At 42.0% G+C, this 16,861-nt stretch overlaps 1 protein-coding gene across 5 annotated transcripts in view; it reads left to right on the top strand.

Moving 5' to 3' along the window:
• The window catches only part of SH3PXD2A (SH3 and PX domains 2A), a 205,687-nt gene that overhangs the window by 175,131 nt on the left and 13,695 nt on the right, over positions 1 to 16,861 (top strand). For 4 of the 5 annotated variants that reach the window (XM_083866967.1, XM_083866965.1, XM_083866963.1 and 1 more), the window contains 4 exons: positions 7,718 to 7,835; positions 13,338 to 13,672; positions 14,534 to 14,583; positions 16,668 to 16,787. In XM_083866967.1, coding sequence (XP_083723093.1) covers positions 7,718 to 7,835; positions 13,338 to 13,672; positions 14,534 to 14,583; positions 16,668 to 16,787 — 623 coding nt within the window. The remainder of the gene's footprint in view (positions 1 to 7,717; positions 7,836 to 13,337; positions 13,673 to 14,533; positions 14,584 to 16,667; positions 16,788 to 16,861) is intronic. The other variant, XM_083866964.1, reaches the window with a different exon arrangement.

Raw genomic sequence — 16,861 nt, 5'->3', positions numbered from 1 at the left:
ACAATGCAGGAAAGCACTTGAAAGTTATTCATACCAACAATATAGTGACATATGGGCTGAATTTCTGCCAAATGAGTCAATTATTTAGGAGTAGCTCCTAGCACAAAGAATAAGCTATTCATTGAAAGAGTTAAAGTTAGAACTTCCCACTGCTTGCCTATCTTAGGGAGAGAGGGAGCTTGATGGAGAAAGGTAGTGTGTAGAGGGAAGGCAGCCATGTAACTCGGTGGTCTTGATACTTGAACCTCATCCTGAGCTGGTCTTAATACTGGAACTCCATGCCCAGGTGGGTGGTTCTGCAGCCAGTTTTGCACCTGTGGAAAGAGCACTTGATCAGTACTGGTAATCCAGCCTGCCTGATGTGCTTGTGCATTCTTCACTTTTCTGCATCTCACCAGAGCTGCTCTGCCCTCTTTGGCAGCCCCCTCCATGGGACTTCTCCCTTTGTTTTCACTCTTCCATGCTTGTGTTTGATGGTGATGAAATGTTTGTCAATCACAGCAGAAGGCTGTGAGTGACATTGCTGTGCTAAATCAAACCAGCACAGAGCAGCTTCAGACTTAGTTTCTTCTCTCCTTTGATTTGGTTTCTTTTTCTTTTCTTTTTTTCTTTTTTTCTTTGTTTGTTTATTTGTTTGTTTGGAGTTTTTTATCTATTCTCCAAGGAAAGTAGTGTTCTCCAAGGAAAGTAGTGTAAATGCTTATTGCTCCTTGCTTGATTGAAGTAAGAGCATGCGCAGTACAAAGCTGTTCAGTAGAAATGTCATTATTTTTCTTTTCTCTCTGTTGGTATATAGTTTTCTGTTATTTAAAACCTAAAAAGCAGGGAGGGGAAGAGGGACAAAGGCTGAAAAGCTTCTGTCTGCAGATGAACACATTTGATAACTGTGGACAGTCATTCTCTCTCTGCATATTTAGGCAAGTAAAACAAAGTCCATGTTGAATTAATGCATTGCTTTCTGGAACAGAGAGACTTTTTCCAGAAGCAGGCCTGACAAAAGAGGGGGTGGAGCAGAAGAGTGGGGGAGGGCAAACACAGACTGCTGACAGAGGGGAAAGTATTTTGAAAGAAAATTCTTCTGTGGTTTGGAAGATGTAGGTTTGGAACTGTTGCATTTTGCTGAGAAATCATTAATTGGCTAATTTCTAGCCCAGTTCCCCCCTATCCCTACCCTTACCAGCATATCGAACCAGGATGGGGTCACAAAAAGTTGGGGGCATGTACAAGCACCAGCTGAGCAAAGGAAGTAACTGCCTTATTTGGTTGGCTCCTGAAGTGCTGCTGATAACTTCCACGCTTATTAAAGGAGGCAGAAAAGAGAAAACTTACAAAATAGAGGTGAAGGAGAGGAATGTGAAATGGGGTGCTCAGAACTTGGAGGCAGAAATGTCTGAGCACTGGCTGCTTGCCTGGGAAAAATGAGACTGATTGTGCAGGGCTGGAAATGTGCGTGGTATTTTAGCTGCTTAAAGGCAAGGCTCCTGTCCCAAATAGTTTACAGCCTAAACAAAGAGAAGGAGATCTGTGCATCAAAGGAACGTGGGCAAGTGTCAATTTGGCATGAATCTTATTGCAGCTAAAGGGGTTTTCACAGTGTAAAATGATCCTTATTCAGTATTTTTAAAAGCTTTTAGAGAAGGACTAAAACTAAGCTTGTTTGGTAAGGCAGGAAATGGGGGTAGGTAAGGCTTATTTTAGGAAGGATTTGAGAGCTTCAGGTTATTTGATACCATCAAGGAAGGAGCCTGCTCAGGTTGATGGGGCATCATATGAAAGGCATGAGGCTAAGTGGGAAAAGATCACAGAATCTGAAGGAGTGGGAAATCCACATGAACATGTGAGTGTATGTAGTAGGGTACTAAAGCAAGGCACAGCACACAGGGTTGAAAATTCAAGATGGAACAACTGAATTGGGAATGCACTTGGTAGGAGTCTGGTTGAAATGCCAGAGTACTGCTGTGCCAAGAGCCTTCTACAAGAGCAGTGTGTGCTGAAAGGCTGGGAAGGGAGCAAAGCAGGCAGGAGGTGGCTGTAGTGGCCAGTGAGGAGCAGCAATGGTGGAGGACTTTGAAAATGTCAGGGCAAGTCTGTCACCTTGGTGATAGACTAGGAGGAATCTGAAATAATCAGTGCCAAGGGAACTGGGAAGATAGAGTAAGGAAGATTTGGAAAGAGCTACTGAAGCTCTGTGTTACAACTGGAGCTGTAAAACCATAGGTCTGCTTTCCTTGACCTGACATTAAGTATAAATCCAGACAGCCAGAGGAGGGACCAAGTTGCCTTTTCAAGACACCTCATAACTTCAGTGTAGAGTGTGTGTGTGTGTGCGCACAGTCACACATGCAAAAGATGGAATTCTGGTTTGACAGATGGGATTGGAGGAGCCTTACAGACTGTCAAGTTCGGTGTCTTGCTTTGTCAGCCAAATAGGTACAATTTCTTTAGGAGGGAAAGGAGCTTCATCTTAGCTGTCCTGAGGTTCTTTCTGTTGGAGAGGTGTCTCAACAGGTCACTGGAATGGAAAATGCCATAACCAATGCTTAAGAATTCTTCTGAGATTCCCCTTTTACTACTTGACAGAAATACACCAAGTGAAACAAAAGAAAACTTACTTGGAAATGGGTTGTTTAAAGGGAATGTGTTGGAATGTATCCAACTGCTCACTATGTACAAGCTGCAATCCTCCACAAAAGGAAAAAACACAAAGCACAGTTGTCAAGGTCTGCAGTAATCCAAAAGTAATTGTCATTGACATTGAGTCCTTCTAAAATTTAAGAAGTCAAATGTATCATCCGTCATTTTTCTGCAGCCAGTATGATGTATCACAGCCAGTGAACAGTCTGGGCAAGAGAGAAGAAATATTTCAGTCCTCATTACATTGTGACTGCTGAGGTGACCTGTGCTACTTGATGAGCATTGCCAAGGTGGCTACAGGTCATCTTGCTCTGCTGTAAATCATATGATGGTTTAACAGCTGTATTATAAACTCTTTTTATGTGAAAACTTGCACTTCATTAAGCTACATCTTAAAATGGGTGGGACAAGAAACATGGGTGTGCTTAAACTGTCCTAGCCAAGTTTTGTATGGGTTGCCTTGACTCTGCTCTGCATTCAAAAACTGGTTTTAAAGTGGCTTTTTAGTTTTAGAACTATTGCCATTTATGTATAGAAAAGGCCTCAGCTTGGCAAAACACTGTGGTGTTGCAAGAGGAACTTGAAATGGTTGTATCCTTGTTTTGGTGGGATTTTTTTCTTTCCTTTTTTGCTTTTGTCCTCTTCTAGTGATTACAGAATGACATTAGATGTTAACAACTTGTAAAAAAGAGATCCATAACACTCAAATACCAGTGATTTCCTTGTACTAGGTCTGTTGTGCACATCTGTATAGACCCTGTAGTGTGTGTGGCTGTAATGCAGGGCACTGTACAGCTCAGATCCTTTGTCCTGTACATGTGCACACCTTCCAGCTGGACAGCCATACCTGTGCTACATTTTCTGGGGGAAGATCTTTGTTGCTAGAAAAAGCCCTCTCTATAGTATCGTGGGCTGTTCCAAGGACACAGGTACTGTTCCCTGCTGTCCATGCTGTTTTCCCAGTGATCCACAAAGATCTCTCCCTGTATTTTGGTCCCAGTTCTCTACTGTGTCCATTCAGGAGATTTTAGGTAGAACCAGAGCAAAATAGTGGCCTGCCTTCCTTTGGAAAGGAGGAAAGGAAAGAGGAGAAAGATATGTGGATAGGGAATTGAGGCTTTGAAATAAGTAGTGGGCTGAGCACTGGGTTGCCACAGTGTCTGGGAGGGCTGGGCAGAGCACAGCTACAGCAGCAAGGTATGAGCTGGGTGGTTGGAATAGTGCAAAATTCTGGTTGTGCATGTTTTAAATAGTGTCTGTGTCAGGGGAGGAGAGAGAATGACACATACTAATCCTTTCCTTCCAACCTAAGTAGGCTGCAGTTGGATAATGCATGATGTGACAGATGTGTATTGTAGCTCTTTGCCAAATGGGTTTTGCTTCTTCATGCATCCCTTGTTTGGATTTACTAGAGCAGCTCAAAATCCAGACAGGAACCTCCTTCAGCTCAGCTGGGGAAGGTATCTTTGGCCTGCAAATTAGTGGTAAAAAAAGTTAGTGAAGTTGGCTAATTGAGCAATTAATAGATCTCTGGATGTCACTCACTAAGAACAGAGCTGCCTTCTTGCCATTTTCATCTAGAAGGGGGTAGAACTTTCATCCCTTTGTTTCTAAATGCAGCCTTTTAGCTGGTGTATGGGCTTTGTAGCATGTAGTAAAGTTTATTCTGCCCACTTGACCTCAACACTGAGGTTGATGTAACAGAAGCTGTACTGGGGAATACAAATTATCCTTTTGTTTGTCTTTTTCTTTTTTTCCCCGGTAATTCTTAAGTCAAAATTTAATGAACCAAAATTATATGCTTTTCTCTGTATTCTCTGTAGATCTGGGTATATAACTTCAGTAGTAGGTCTGGGATGGTTTACTGACTTCTGTTTTATACTATTGCCTGTCACAGAAGCTGAATGAAACCAACATAATTTATCAGATTTGTCAGCGTAACTCAGGGCAGTGTCACTCTGCTGTCTGATGCTCTGCTGATTCTCTCATGAAACCATTTATCTATGTTAAGTCTTTTCAGTAACCTTACATATCTGTCATGAAGTGTCAAATATCTTCTTTAAAAGACTTTTGAATAATAATCTGATATGTTGAATGCTATTATCAGTTCTCTTCAGTGACAAATCTACTGAGAGCTCCCCTGCTCCCTTCAGCAAATCTTGGTTTATACAAAGTGTCCACTGGCTAGAGATAATATTTGAGAAACAAAACAGGATTTACACTTTAATTACAAGGGGGCCCATATCTCCAGAATACTGTTTAAGTTACAAACCTCATATATGGTTGTAGTATCTCCTATAGCATTGACAGAAACCAAACGTGTGTAATCTTGGAAATGTAATTTTTGCTGTCAAAGTACTTTGCAAGGGGAAATTGTCATGATGCCTTCCTGGCTTTTATCTGTATGCTTAAAAATAGAGCTGCTAAACAAAAACATTGTAGGACCTTCTTTTCTCAAGTTGATTTTTAACACTTTTGATTGTCTTGCTTCATGGGAGATCCTTTTTCTATCTCTTCCCTCCCTATTTCCATGCTCTTAATTTTTTTTTTTCTTAAAAAAATGTATAGGGAGGATTCATTTAAAGAGCTTTTTCTCAAAAAGCAGAAGTCTTTAGTTGAAAGCCACAGGATGGAAGATGTAAGCAGTGAAGGTGCTCATGGCCAGAATGAGACAGTGGCACTTTGGAAGAGCCTTACTGTTTCTCCTGAGTGATCAGCCTTCAGTGCTGGTGGTTTTGAAGGGTGACCACTGTCTCAATTCCTCACACAGAAGTTTATAAGTTGTGTTGGAAGCTAGGAATGAGCACCCTATCCGTGGTTATCTGCAGAAGAAGGGAAACCATGTCCCTGAAGAGTGAGACCACTCTGCCCAGCAAGAGGAGCCAAATAGCAGGATTTAGCTGAAGCAGAGCCTGGTGTTTGTGTGGAGGAAAAAATAGAATAAACTCGGCAATTTCTGTGGGAGTTGTAGTGGCAAGGGTGACCTCTGACAGCCTGGGTTATAAAGCAGCTTTGGTATGGGGGAAAGAAAAAAGAGGGCCTTCTTCCAAGACTCAGCAAATATATGCTTAGCTCAGTATTACTGTCCTAGAAACATCCCTGGAAGTGTCTGAAACAATATGTATCTGGACAGAGCAGCTCTGAACTTTCCCTTGGCCCTTACAGGGACAAGGTCTAGCTGCCCAGGGGTCTTCTGCAGTTCAGTTCAGTGCTTTGCATGCAGTGGAAACCAGACATGGAGCCCCTTCTGCAGCAGACTTGAAAATAGAGGAAAAATTAGTCCAATTCTACCACCCAGAGCAGAAACCTAGCTAGGAAAATTGTCCTGTCCTATGACTTGGAAGCTGGGGTTTCATTTGGCAGACCCCATTTGTAGTGGAGTGCTTCTGTGGGGAAGGTGTCATATCCTGATGGTGCTAATTACAAACTAGCTGGAATTTCTTACCGGTGATAAGCCAGTCAAGCAGCCTTCCTAGGGGAGAACAGCAGAGAGTCTTTTCCTCTTGGTAGCAAAGGTTTTGACAGATTTTGCCCCAACAGAATTAGAAGGATCCAAATGTGACCAGTCAAATGAACTTGAGTTCAGAGATACAGCTTTGCTGAATTCGCTGCCATCAGATGCTCTGTCAACATTATTTTTCCTTTTCTGAGGTATTATTTCTTACTTTGTCTCAGTAAAGGCTTTGGTTTATTTTTCATTAAAGTTTCCATGCTTCACCCAGCAACAAAATGCAGTTGAGCCACAAAACCAAACAGCTGCTTAGATCTGTTTTACTCTTGAGTGTTCACTTCAAGCTGCTGCAACCTTTTCATAGCTCCTTTGTTCTGCAGTGATCAGGAGCTTTGGATTTACTTCATTTCCTTCTCATTCCTCTGCACTGACAGCTCTCCATTTGTTCTTTCCCTGCCTTGTTGTGACTGCTGGTACAAAGTGCTAGGAAGGCTGGCTGGGATGCACTTAATAGCTTGCCTTCCCTGCCTTTAATCGAGCTACAGAAACTCATGCACCATAGTTTGGGTTGAGGAGAGGGGTTTTGTGACCCTGTCCATGTCTGCTGCTCCAGAAGAAGGATGATAGTTCAAGTTTTCAATGGCAGGTGTAATTTTTTAAGCCCCAGAGGGAAAGGTTGACCTTGTGTGTGATGGGAACGCTGCAGTAAATGACTCCTGGGTAGGTGGAAGAGGATGGTGACAAGTGTCTGTTCTGCTCTGCTTATTGCCTTGCTCTCAGCAAGTCTGCCTCAAACCTCTGCCAGCTGGGAAGGGGATAGATGCTGGAGATGAATGGGGATGCAAAGTTTTTGGCTCGAACACCGTACTTGAAACCCAGTCTGTGTCTTTGAAGTGTGTCTTAGTTCTGGCCCTCCTTCACCAGTGTCACACATGCATTTCTCTGGAGTAAGGTTTAGCAAAAGTATGTTTGTAAAACGCTTTGCAACCCATGGATGCAAATGCTGTATTGTCTCTTGTCATATGCAGACCTCTTTTGTTCTTTTGTCGCGTTTTTTTCAAAATGTTTCAAGCTCGTTGCTGTAGACCTGTGCTGCTTGGGAGGTGCAAGGAGAGCAGCGTGCGGGGCCAGCCCCTCTGGGCTGGGGAGATGTGTCCCTGCGGGCAGGCAGCGCTCGGGTTTCAGTAACACGATGCTCCGTGCAGCCATGTGCGTGTGCTCAGAGCCAACTGGCTGCAGCTCCCGCGGTGATGCTCGGCTGATTTGGCAGCCGGATTGATTCTGTCAAGTTACAGTATGGGAGTTAAGTCCAGCTTCAAATCCTCTCCCTTACCCGCTCGAGGAACTTGGAGAGGGGGAGGGAGGCGGGAAGAAGCAGGGGGGAAGCTCTCTGGGGACTTTGTGTCATTATTGGCATGGAAACGTTTTGTGATTATCAGCAGCAGGGTAGCGGCAAGGGGCTGATTATCTGTCATGTCGTCAGCATAAATAACCAGTGGGCCCCTGAGCAGGGCTCCGCCTTTTGTAATGGCTTCACGTAATCGCTGCAGAACAGTTTAAAAGCAAGCAGTGTGGAAAAACAGCTGGACTGATCCTGACCCTAACTGATGTTGCCTTTTCTCCCCTCACCAGAAGAGAAATATGTCACTATCCAGCCGTATGCCAGCCAGGGGAAGGATGAGATTGGGTTCGAAAAAGGGGTCACCGTGGAGGTCATCCAAAAGAACCTGGAAGGATGGTGGTACATCAGGTAAAGAAACCCTGCAACCCACAGAAACTGTGACAATGAGCTTTTCTGATTGACCACTGAATGGTAGCATTTAAATCATTCTGCAGCTGGGCAGGGAAGTCCAAATTGTTCGTAATGCCTCTTGAAGAAATGTAGAGAAAAGTCCGAGGTGGTACAATGGTGACTAAAGTAACACTACAGTGTCTGCAAAGGCTGTGGACCATTCCAGTGAGGAAATGCCTTAACTTGCAGTTTTAGAGGGGTTTTTTTTTCTTGCTTCAAGTTAAAAGCCCATATCTGAGTTAAGATCTGTGAGACCTAACAAGGCTTTCTGTTGTATATAATTTTAATGTGTTTCCAGTATAAGAGTTATTCTGCAACCTATTTAAATCTATTTATAGCAATGCTGAAAGGCTGATTGTGATCTCTTGAGCTGTTTGGGTCAGGTAGTGCTACTTTCAGGAACATGAGATCTGTTTGCTGGCTATAGCCCTTTTGCAAGCTTACCAGTGGTTTCAGCTAATTTTTTTTTATTTTTATCTGTTCACATTAGATATTCCTAATGTAGAGGGACTGCATTCCAAGGGTAGATGAAGTTGTTATTGTGTATTAAATTTTGTTAGGTAGTTGGAACAACAGTCCTAGCAGAGAGTTTTGACTTAAGACTCTCCTTTGTAAATGCTTACAAGGAGACTGTAGGTTAGATGTTGTCTCAGTGATATGGGGTGTCAGGATGAGCACTTGATGAGAGCTTTCTTCATTTAGGTTTTAGTGCTCTCTTGTGCTTCTGCCCCTTGTCTTGTATCTGTGTGTGAACCTGTCTGTGCTGTGACATCCCATTTCTCTTCAAATAAGATGTGATACAACAGGTAGCTTAAAACAGAGGTTTATCTCTCAGCAGTGCAGAACATCATATAGTCATCTTTTTCCATTCAACATGTAATTATAGGGATTTTTTCCTCTTTCCCTCCCCAAGTTATAACTTGCTTTTGTTTGAATGCTGCTTGATTTATTGGTTACGAATGAGGACTGTGAAAATGCTGACTGAAGCAATGTTGTTGCTTTTCTTGATTTCCCTTACTTAGAAGAAAAAAATATCAGTTTTCTATCTAATGATCCCATGGAGCAAATAAGCTAATGAAGATAGCAGTGGAGCCAGGAAGGCACTCTAGATAGGAGGAATTCAAAAATGCCTGGGTTTGGTCAGGTTACATTTTTTTCTCCATTAATCGTCTACAGAAGTGGAATCCAAAGTTTTGGATTGAGGAATCGAGCTTTTTTTTTTTTTTTTTGCTTTTTTTTTTTCATTGCAAGACACCTCTGGTTTAGTTTTTTATTGTCTTTCTGCAGTGTAGCCTGGTTACTACTGTAGGTTTTCCTTTGCCATATTGACACTCCTACAATTAGCTGATTTTTTTTTTCCTCTTTTTCTCACACACTCATTCGAGTCAACCCAAAAGACACGTTTTTCTACACCAGGAGTGCCTTCTGGAGCATGATGACATTGCTGCAGTGGTCTCCATGGCATGTTCATTCATGGCAATCTGCTGGAAGGACAGTGGATGCCCCATCCACCCCATGAGAGTTGGGGACTGCAGCATGTGCTCGGCTTTTTTGGAAGAGGCACTTTGATTTGAGAAGCCCCTCTTCTTGTTGGAAGATGTCACATACTCCATGTGTGTGTGACAAGTATATGAGGTGCCAACTGTGCTCCTCTCTGCTGCTTTGGAGCACTGTGCTACTTTCTTGCTGGAGGATTAAACTCTTAGAAACAGAGTTTTTTTCCATGGGCAGCACTTCTAGAAATGCTGATGATGTCATCCATGCCTATAAGGGGGTCCTTTGCAGCCTGGGTAGCTGATTTCCAGCTTGTTGTGCTGTTTGTCAGATGTAAACGGCCCTAAATACCGTTAGGTATCCCTCAGAGAAGGATTCCCTTCCTGCAGAAATTGGCTTGAGTATTGAGTGTTTTTGAAGGAGCAACTCCTCCTCCTGTTGTGAGCGTGAGGGGAGAAGGAGCAGGAGAAGAATGCACTTGAACCCTGGGCTGGATAACAAGCTGAACACACTTCAATGTGTAGAGAGAAAAACAAATCCAGTAGTTTGTAAATGGAATCCACCTTAAAGACATTAGCTTGTTCCACCTTAAATATGTAATTTCTCCAAATTCTTGGCCATGTGCTGATCCTCATTTCCTATCCTTCTATTTCTTTTCTTTTCCTTTTCTTTTTTTTTTTTTTTTTTTTTTTTTTTTTTTTTTTTTTTTTTTTCTTTTTTTATTTCCCTAGTTTGCTTCCCTCTGGAGTAATTCCAGTGTTCTGGAGCTGGAAAGCAGATGTGACTCTCAGACTTACAGAGGCACTTCTGACTTTTTTTTTTTAACATTCCTATGGTTTTAATCCTCTTTTTTTCTTCATGTAATATAAACAGGGAGGGTTTTGGAAGCCTGAAGGAACCAAATCACTGCACCTAATTCTAGAGACCCTCCCAATTCAACGCTGTACAAAATAGATGCAATATTGGTGTCTGTCTTTATTTTGCCCCACATGCATTATGACTTAAAAAAAATCAGGACTAGGGAGAAATGAAAGAAAGGCTCTGTCCTGGGATCCTGTTTACTGTAGTATTGAGTTCAGTAGATCTCTGCTTCCCAGTGTGCCCATAGCTGACATTAGCAGCCCTCATTTAGACCTTACTTTGCCTGCAGGTGACAGCAATAGATACAATCTTGTGGTGCCCAAGTGGATTGACTGCAGGGCAAGTTGGTACCAATATGCTAAGTAAAGCTTTTGTTTTTTGTCTTCATGTCCTTCATTTTGTGGTTGCTCTGAGCATCAGCCCATGAGAATGGACTGCAGCTGGGAGGTGCTGGCAGCACTGAAATGAGGAGGAATCTACAATGGGGTTTGAAATATCTCCAGTAGGTTCTGAATATAAAGGAAGGAAGGAAGGATACTTGTGAGTTCAACTCTTAAGATATGAAATGAAAATTGTTACTGGTTCAGGACTCTGCTGAAATTGATTAACAGTTGTTTCAGTTCTTTCACCTATAAAATGGAGAAGATAAGGAAGCTTCTAAGGTTATTCTTCAAAGGGCTTAAAGGTTAACAAATTCAAAGACTAAGGTAAAAAATGTGAACATATTTCACTTACATAAGTAGTTTTTATTTGTGATATTACAGAAATAAACTGGTAGTTTCTGGTTCAGCATTAACTTAATGTTAAATTGGCTAACACTGGAAAAAGTAGCCTACAACAGCCTCTCTACTGAGGGTATGTTGCCCAGAGTTATTAACTGTCCATTTGTTGCTGCTGTTATTCATTGGGAGAAACTCTGTGAGATCAGAGGTGTTTGTAGCTCTGGGGTTACACAGGCTGATCCAAGCACACACAGCTGGCAGGAGAACTAACAGGCCAGTACAGAACCTGCCTGTGGCTGCCTTTCTGATCTTAAACATGTTAAATCTCCCACAAACTAAGATGAATGTAAGCTGCTTTTTCTTGTTGATTTTGCACAATTAAGCTCTGTTGAAAGTAACCTTTGGAACTGGAGCACTCAGTGCATTGGCCACTGTGGCTTTCTCACAGATGGAGATCTCTGCACCTCCACATTGAATAAGCTCACAAATGTCCTCTAAAAAACTTAATGGATGCAAAGGCAGCAGATAGCATTGGTCAGCAGCTCTGCAAAAGGGAATGAAACCAAAAGTCTTCAGGGCTGGAAAATGGCAGTGGGTCATGCCTTGACACAGCAGGAATTGTGGCATGTATTGAGGCCCTTTTTCCTTTTCCTTTTTTGTCTTGGTTTGAGGCCTAGCAGAAAAACATCAAAATGGACAGGGATGAATAGCTCCCAATTCCTTCTTGACATGCTATCACACAGTGATGCTGTGTATCTTTTTGAAGTCAAATCAAGTTAGTACCAGGTTGCTACTTCCTTTAGTCTCCACACATCACACAAAGCTCAGAGCTCTTGGGATGCCTTCCTTTGACATCAGAATCATTGGAAAAACCTGTCATCAAACTCCCTGAGCAGAAGAGATCCTACATCTTTACCTTCATGTGTGACAGAAGGCAGGTATGTAGGGAGAAGCAGAATCTCTAGTATCTTGCCTGGTCTAGGGGTGTGAGGAGGAAAAGGCAAGATTTTGAACAGAAAAATCCTTGTAGTCATTTCTAGAAGTACAATAATTGTATTTGCTTTTATTCAGGAAGAGTAATAAAGAAGTCTAGAGAATCAAATCTACACTGCATTTTTCTGTTCTCCCTGTAAAGTCCCCGAGCCACTCTCAAGTGTGTGGATGTGGTGAGGGAGACCCGGATGAGATTTGATTCAGATACCTCACTGAAAACCTCAGAATCCAAGTGTTGTCATGACAAAGGTTCTCACCTGCCAGGAAATGATTTGCTCATATCCCTCGTGCCCAGCTCCTTCCTCTGCTGTCTAACGAGGCTCCCCTTTCAATGAGGAACCGTAGAGTCCTACTGTTTTAACCTTTGTATTTCCTGCAGATTTCCTGAGCACCAGGATTTTAATGATGCCTGCTTTCTCACTTACAGTTCAAGTGCCTGCTTTGGGTATCTTGAGAGATTAGAGGGAAGGTTTTCAGTGACTCTCACTGTAGCAAGTTAGGGTTTCATTAGGGAAAGCAGAGTTCATCCACATGGTCCTCCCTGGAGTCTGATTGTAATCTGAAATCCCTGCTGAGGTGTTAGGAATGGCAGGAGCTGGAAAAAAAATCTTCTCTAAAGCCCAGCTGTAGAAGAATTACCTCAGTTTGAAGTGTAGTGTGATCAACTCAGGATGGTGTATCAGGAACACGTACTGGATTCAGGTGTCTATTCATATTTCCCAGTTTATTTCTTCAAATTGCCTCTCACTTGTTCAGGAAAATGAGTCTCTATCAAAGCCATTTTTACTCAGGCAGATTGTTTCTTGATCTTGCAGTGCTAGAAGAAGCTGCAGTAGTTTAAGGGTCCCATATGCTCCATGACAGAAAGCTGCTCATGCAGAGCTGGGAATTATGGAAGGAGGGCCAGTGTTCTTTATAGTTTCAGGGAGGGAAGCTTGCACAGTGATCTTAAACTGCAGGCACAGGTTCTCTGCACTTGGTGCTCTACACCCTTATTTTAGCCCATTTTCAATTTGAGTTGCCACTAGGAAGTTTAAATCCTATTAAAATTTTACATACTAGTTTGCTTTTTCAGCGTGTGGGGAAATACTGAGTTTGCTTAGTACTGTCTAGGGGAGACATCAAACAAACTGATGAAGCTCTTTACCTTGTGTGTAACTATTTCTTGTCCAGAGAGATGATTAGTGGCTTTGAGCTACACAGTTCACTGCTGGCTCAACTGACTTTGATACGTCTAATCAATAGATAATAAATGGAGACTACAAAATCTTGTTTGAGAACTGCTAACTTTGTTTGATGTTTTCATCCATCACTTTTGCTTTAGCTGTTCTATCTGAAATGCATGAAAAGGCTGTGTTTGATGTGATGGTGTTTCTTTTTGCCTCTCCAGGTATCTAGGCAAAGAAGGCTGGGCCCCAGCTTCATATCTGAAGAAGGCTAAAGACGATCTTCCATCTAGGAAAAAGAACTTAACTGGGCCAGTGGAAATCATAGGAAACATCATGGAGATCAGTAACCTGCTGAACAAGAAGTCATCTTCTGACAAGGAAGCTCAAGTAGAAAACGAGTCTGCAGAAACTCATATCACCAAGAAGGAAATCAGTTTGCCCATCCTGTGCAATGACTCTAATGGCAATGCCATGATGACTTCAGACAAGCAGGCTTCCAAACTGGCCCAGGGATCCCCAGCCATAGCAAGGATAGCACCACAAAGAGCTCAAATAAGTAAGGCAGTAAAGTAGTCTGGGTTTTCACGGGCTTGAAATGAATTCTTGTTCTTTACCTTTCAGGGCTGGTATTGCCTGTCAGCTGAGGTCCCAAATGCCCTGGCCTTACAGCCAGGTCCACACAAACAGACTTTTGCATAGCCTGTAGATATATCAAGAGGGACTCCAGAATGTGGTTCTTCACTTGTAGTGATAAAATTTAACTTCACTTTGTACACAAACTGGCTGGTGGTTCTTTATCTTAGCCTCTATGTGTTTGCCTTGTTAATTTTTCCAGAGAATACTTTTTTTCCTTTTGAATGCTCTAAAATATGCCCTTCTGCCCCAGAAATGTAGATGGTGTGATAGCATGTTCAAGTTGAGGAGAGCACCTGTGTCTTCTCTTGCATTTGTTCTGCTGTTTTCCTGGGGGCAAGTTGCTATAATGTTTTTACTACTTCATCTGCAAAATGCACATGCTGATGCTATTCTGTGCAAGGAGTGGCAAAATACTAGGAGAAAAGATAGTGTGAGTGTTTAGTGAATTATTTTTAATGCTGGGGCGAAAATAGGTATTAGGCCAGTCCTTTGTTGGCCAGTCTCCAATGGAGCTGGTCAGTTCCAGCAGAAAATACAATCCACTACTTTCTGGCAGTGATTTCCTTTTAAATTTGCTGGCTTAGCAGAGATGAATAGCTAAGCTAGCTTGGTATTTCTAATATACCCTCGTAGTTTCCTATCTTGTTTCATAGAGATGCCTTAAATATTGCAAATACTGACTTCTATTCTCAAACTGTGTAACAGCAGAGAGCTGCTGAAAAATGTGTTTAGCAGTACTTGCAAAGTTAAATAAACTCTCCCTGTTCCCTTTCCTGCTTAGGTTCTCCAAATCTAAGAACAAGGCCACCCCCACGAAGAGAGTCCAGTCTGGTGTGTATTGGTTTATGGTTTATCTTAGCAGTGGGTAGGTGTCTGGGTGCTTTGTGAGACTTTGTGCACCTGTACAAGGTGGGAGGGATCCTTTATTTGCATGCCTGTTCATTTCATTGTTCAAGTGTTGAACAGACCTCAGGGCATCCTAATGAAGAACCAGGTTTTCTGTTATTCTAAATGCTGCCCCCACTAATCAGATCTGAAGGGAGATTATGATAAAGCTGCTGTGTTCTGTGCATGATCATGAAAACTTGTTTGGCTGACTCAGAAGTTTTACATTTCCTCTGGGTGTCCTTAGCCCAGGCTGAAATTTCTGACCTTCTCTTGCCTTATGCAACTGAGAATGTGTCCCCTCCTTCCATTGCTACCACCTTTGAGGTGGCTGAGCTTCACTCTCATGCATGTTTAAAGTGGCTCAGAATCCTGTGGAAGGAAATATGCTACAGGAACGAGACTCCCTATGATTTCTTATCCCCAAAGCTAGAATCCTGGAAGTTTGTATCAATTTGAGATTAGAACTGTCATCTTCAATAGGAGCTAGTCAGTAGTGTATTTATATAAAAGTCATGCTAATAGCTTGTTTATCTAGGCAATACATAATGTTCAATCTTTGCTGTACCCTTTATGAGCAGTATGCGACTTGTAATTTTTCTGTCACCAGAGATGCTTCTTAACTAACTACATGAATAGCATATTAGCATTTTCTTCCTATTTTTCTTTGCATTATTTTCAATTAGACTTCATTTTGGCAAGGCTGTGACACTTAATCCCATGCTAAAAATAACAGTGATATTATATGTGAAACCCTGAGCATATCTGCTGTTTCCAATTATCTTCATTTAATCCAAACCATCCTATTATCTGAAGGCATTTTATTATGCTGCGCTTCTGCTGTATTTCAGCATTTATAGTGCAGAAACATCCAATTATAACATTGTTAGACACGGTTCCTAAGGTGCAGAGATGCATTCTCTGTGAAATCCCACATGCTGTGTGTGATGAAACATCAACTGTTAGTTACAGAAGGGGTATCTTAGAAAAGGAGGAGCAGGAGAATAAAGCACACTATGTGATTTGCCCTTCTCCCATTGATGGCTCAGGATCATTTTGTGTCTTTGTCTGACCTATGGTTCTTTCATAGAACCCTAAGGAGTGAAATGTAGAAGCTGTGCAGCTTCAGCATCATCTAGCTGCCCTGCAATGAGCACTGTGCTAATCTAAAAAGCTTTCAATACTGATGTTCCTTAAAGGACCCTTATCCCATTTATCACCTTAAAAAGTAATTGTGGCAAAATCTAAAATGTGGCAGCTTAATGTAAAGGCACTTAGCTTTAAGAGGAGTCTGATACGGTGCCAGAACAGCTGTAATTAGCAGTGCCCAGCTTCTCATAGAGCCTTTACAAAGGTTGTGTTGGGATTGAGTAGAGGTCCTTGGTCTGTTATGGGTAGGAACTGGAATTATTTTGATCAAGCAATAAATTCCTTCCCTTCTAGCACTTTAGCTGGGCAGAGCTCGAGGGTCTATGATACTATCCTTGTTTCTTGCTACAAGAGATGCCCATTATCTCCTATCACTAACTAATTCAGATTGTTCAAAAAGTCCAGCAGCAGATTAAAGACAGTAATTCACTGGGATTACATTTTAAGATAGTGTATTTAATGATAGGCAGAGTCTGTTAAGGGTCTGTTGCAGTGCAATTTTCTGCAGTTGTGGTATGTCATCCAGGGCTGGGTCTTTCTGGGCAAAATCTCAGTGTAAATGGGCTGCTCTTAGTATGACTGCAGTGGCAGCTCACATTTTACCACCCCCAAGTAAAGCATTTTACTATTCAGGTAAAGTTTATTACAGCTTTAATAGTTGGTGAAGGTGACAGTAACAGTGCATATTTTGAAAGGATTTTCTCTTTTAGCCCAAATCAATACATCAGCTCCTGCTCTGGAGAACTGGGCAGTTACCATTAGGAAGTAGTACAGGAAGAAGGAAGAGTCTTAATGAATAAAAGCAATTTTTTTTTTTTCATACTGTTGTTTAGCTGACTGTTTCTTTGGTTTAAATGAACAAAGCATCCTATTTGCCGTAGGGTTTTCAGTTACCCAAGCCACCAGAGCCACCCTCTGTGGAAGTGGAATATTACACCATTGCTGAATTCCAGTCATGCATCTCTGATGGCATAAGCTTTCGTGGAGGACAAAAAGCAGAGGTGAGCCTTAACAGTGTATCTGGAAAAATTGTAATATTTATTTGTTGCATGGAAGTGGATTAGAAGGGGAGAAC

The sequence above is a fragment of the Zosterops lateralis genome (assembly GCF_965231275.1).
Source record: "Zosterops lateralis genome assembly, chromosome: 8".
Taxonomy (NCBI): domain Eukaryota; kingdom Metazoa; phylum Chordata; class Aves; order Passeriformes; family Zosteropidae; genus Zosterops; species Zosterops lateralis.
Note: the sequence above shows the minus strand (reverse complement) of the source record. Positions and strands in the feature narration are given on the sequence as shown.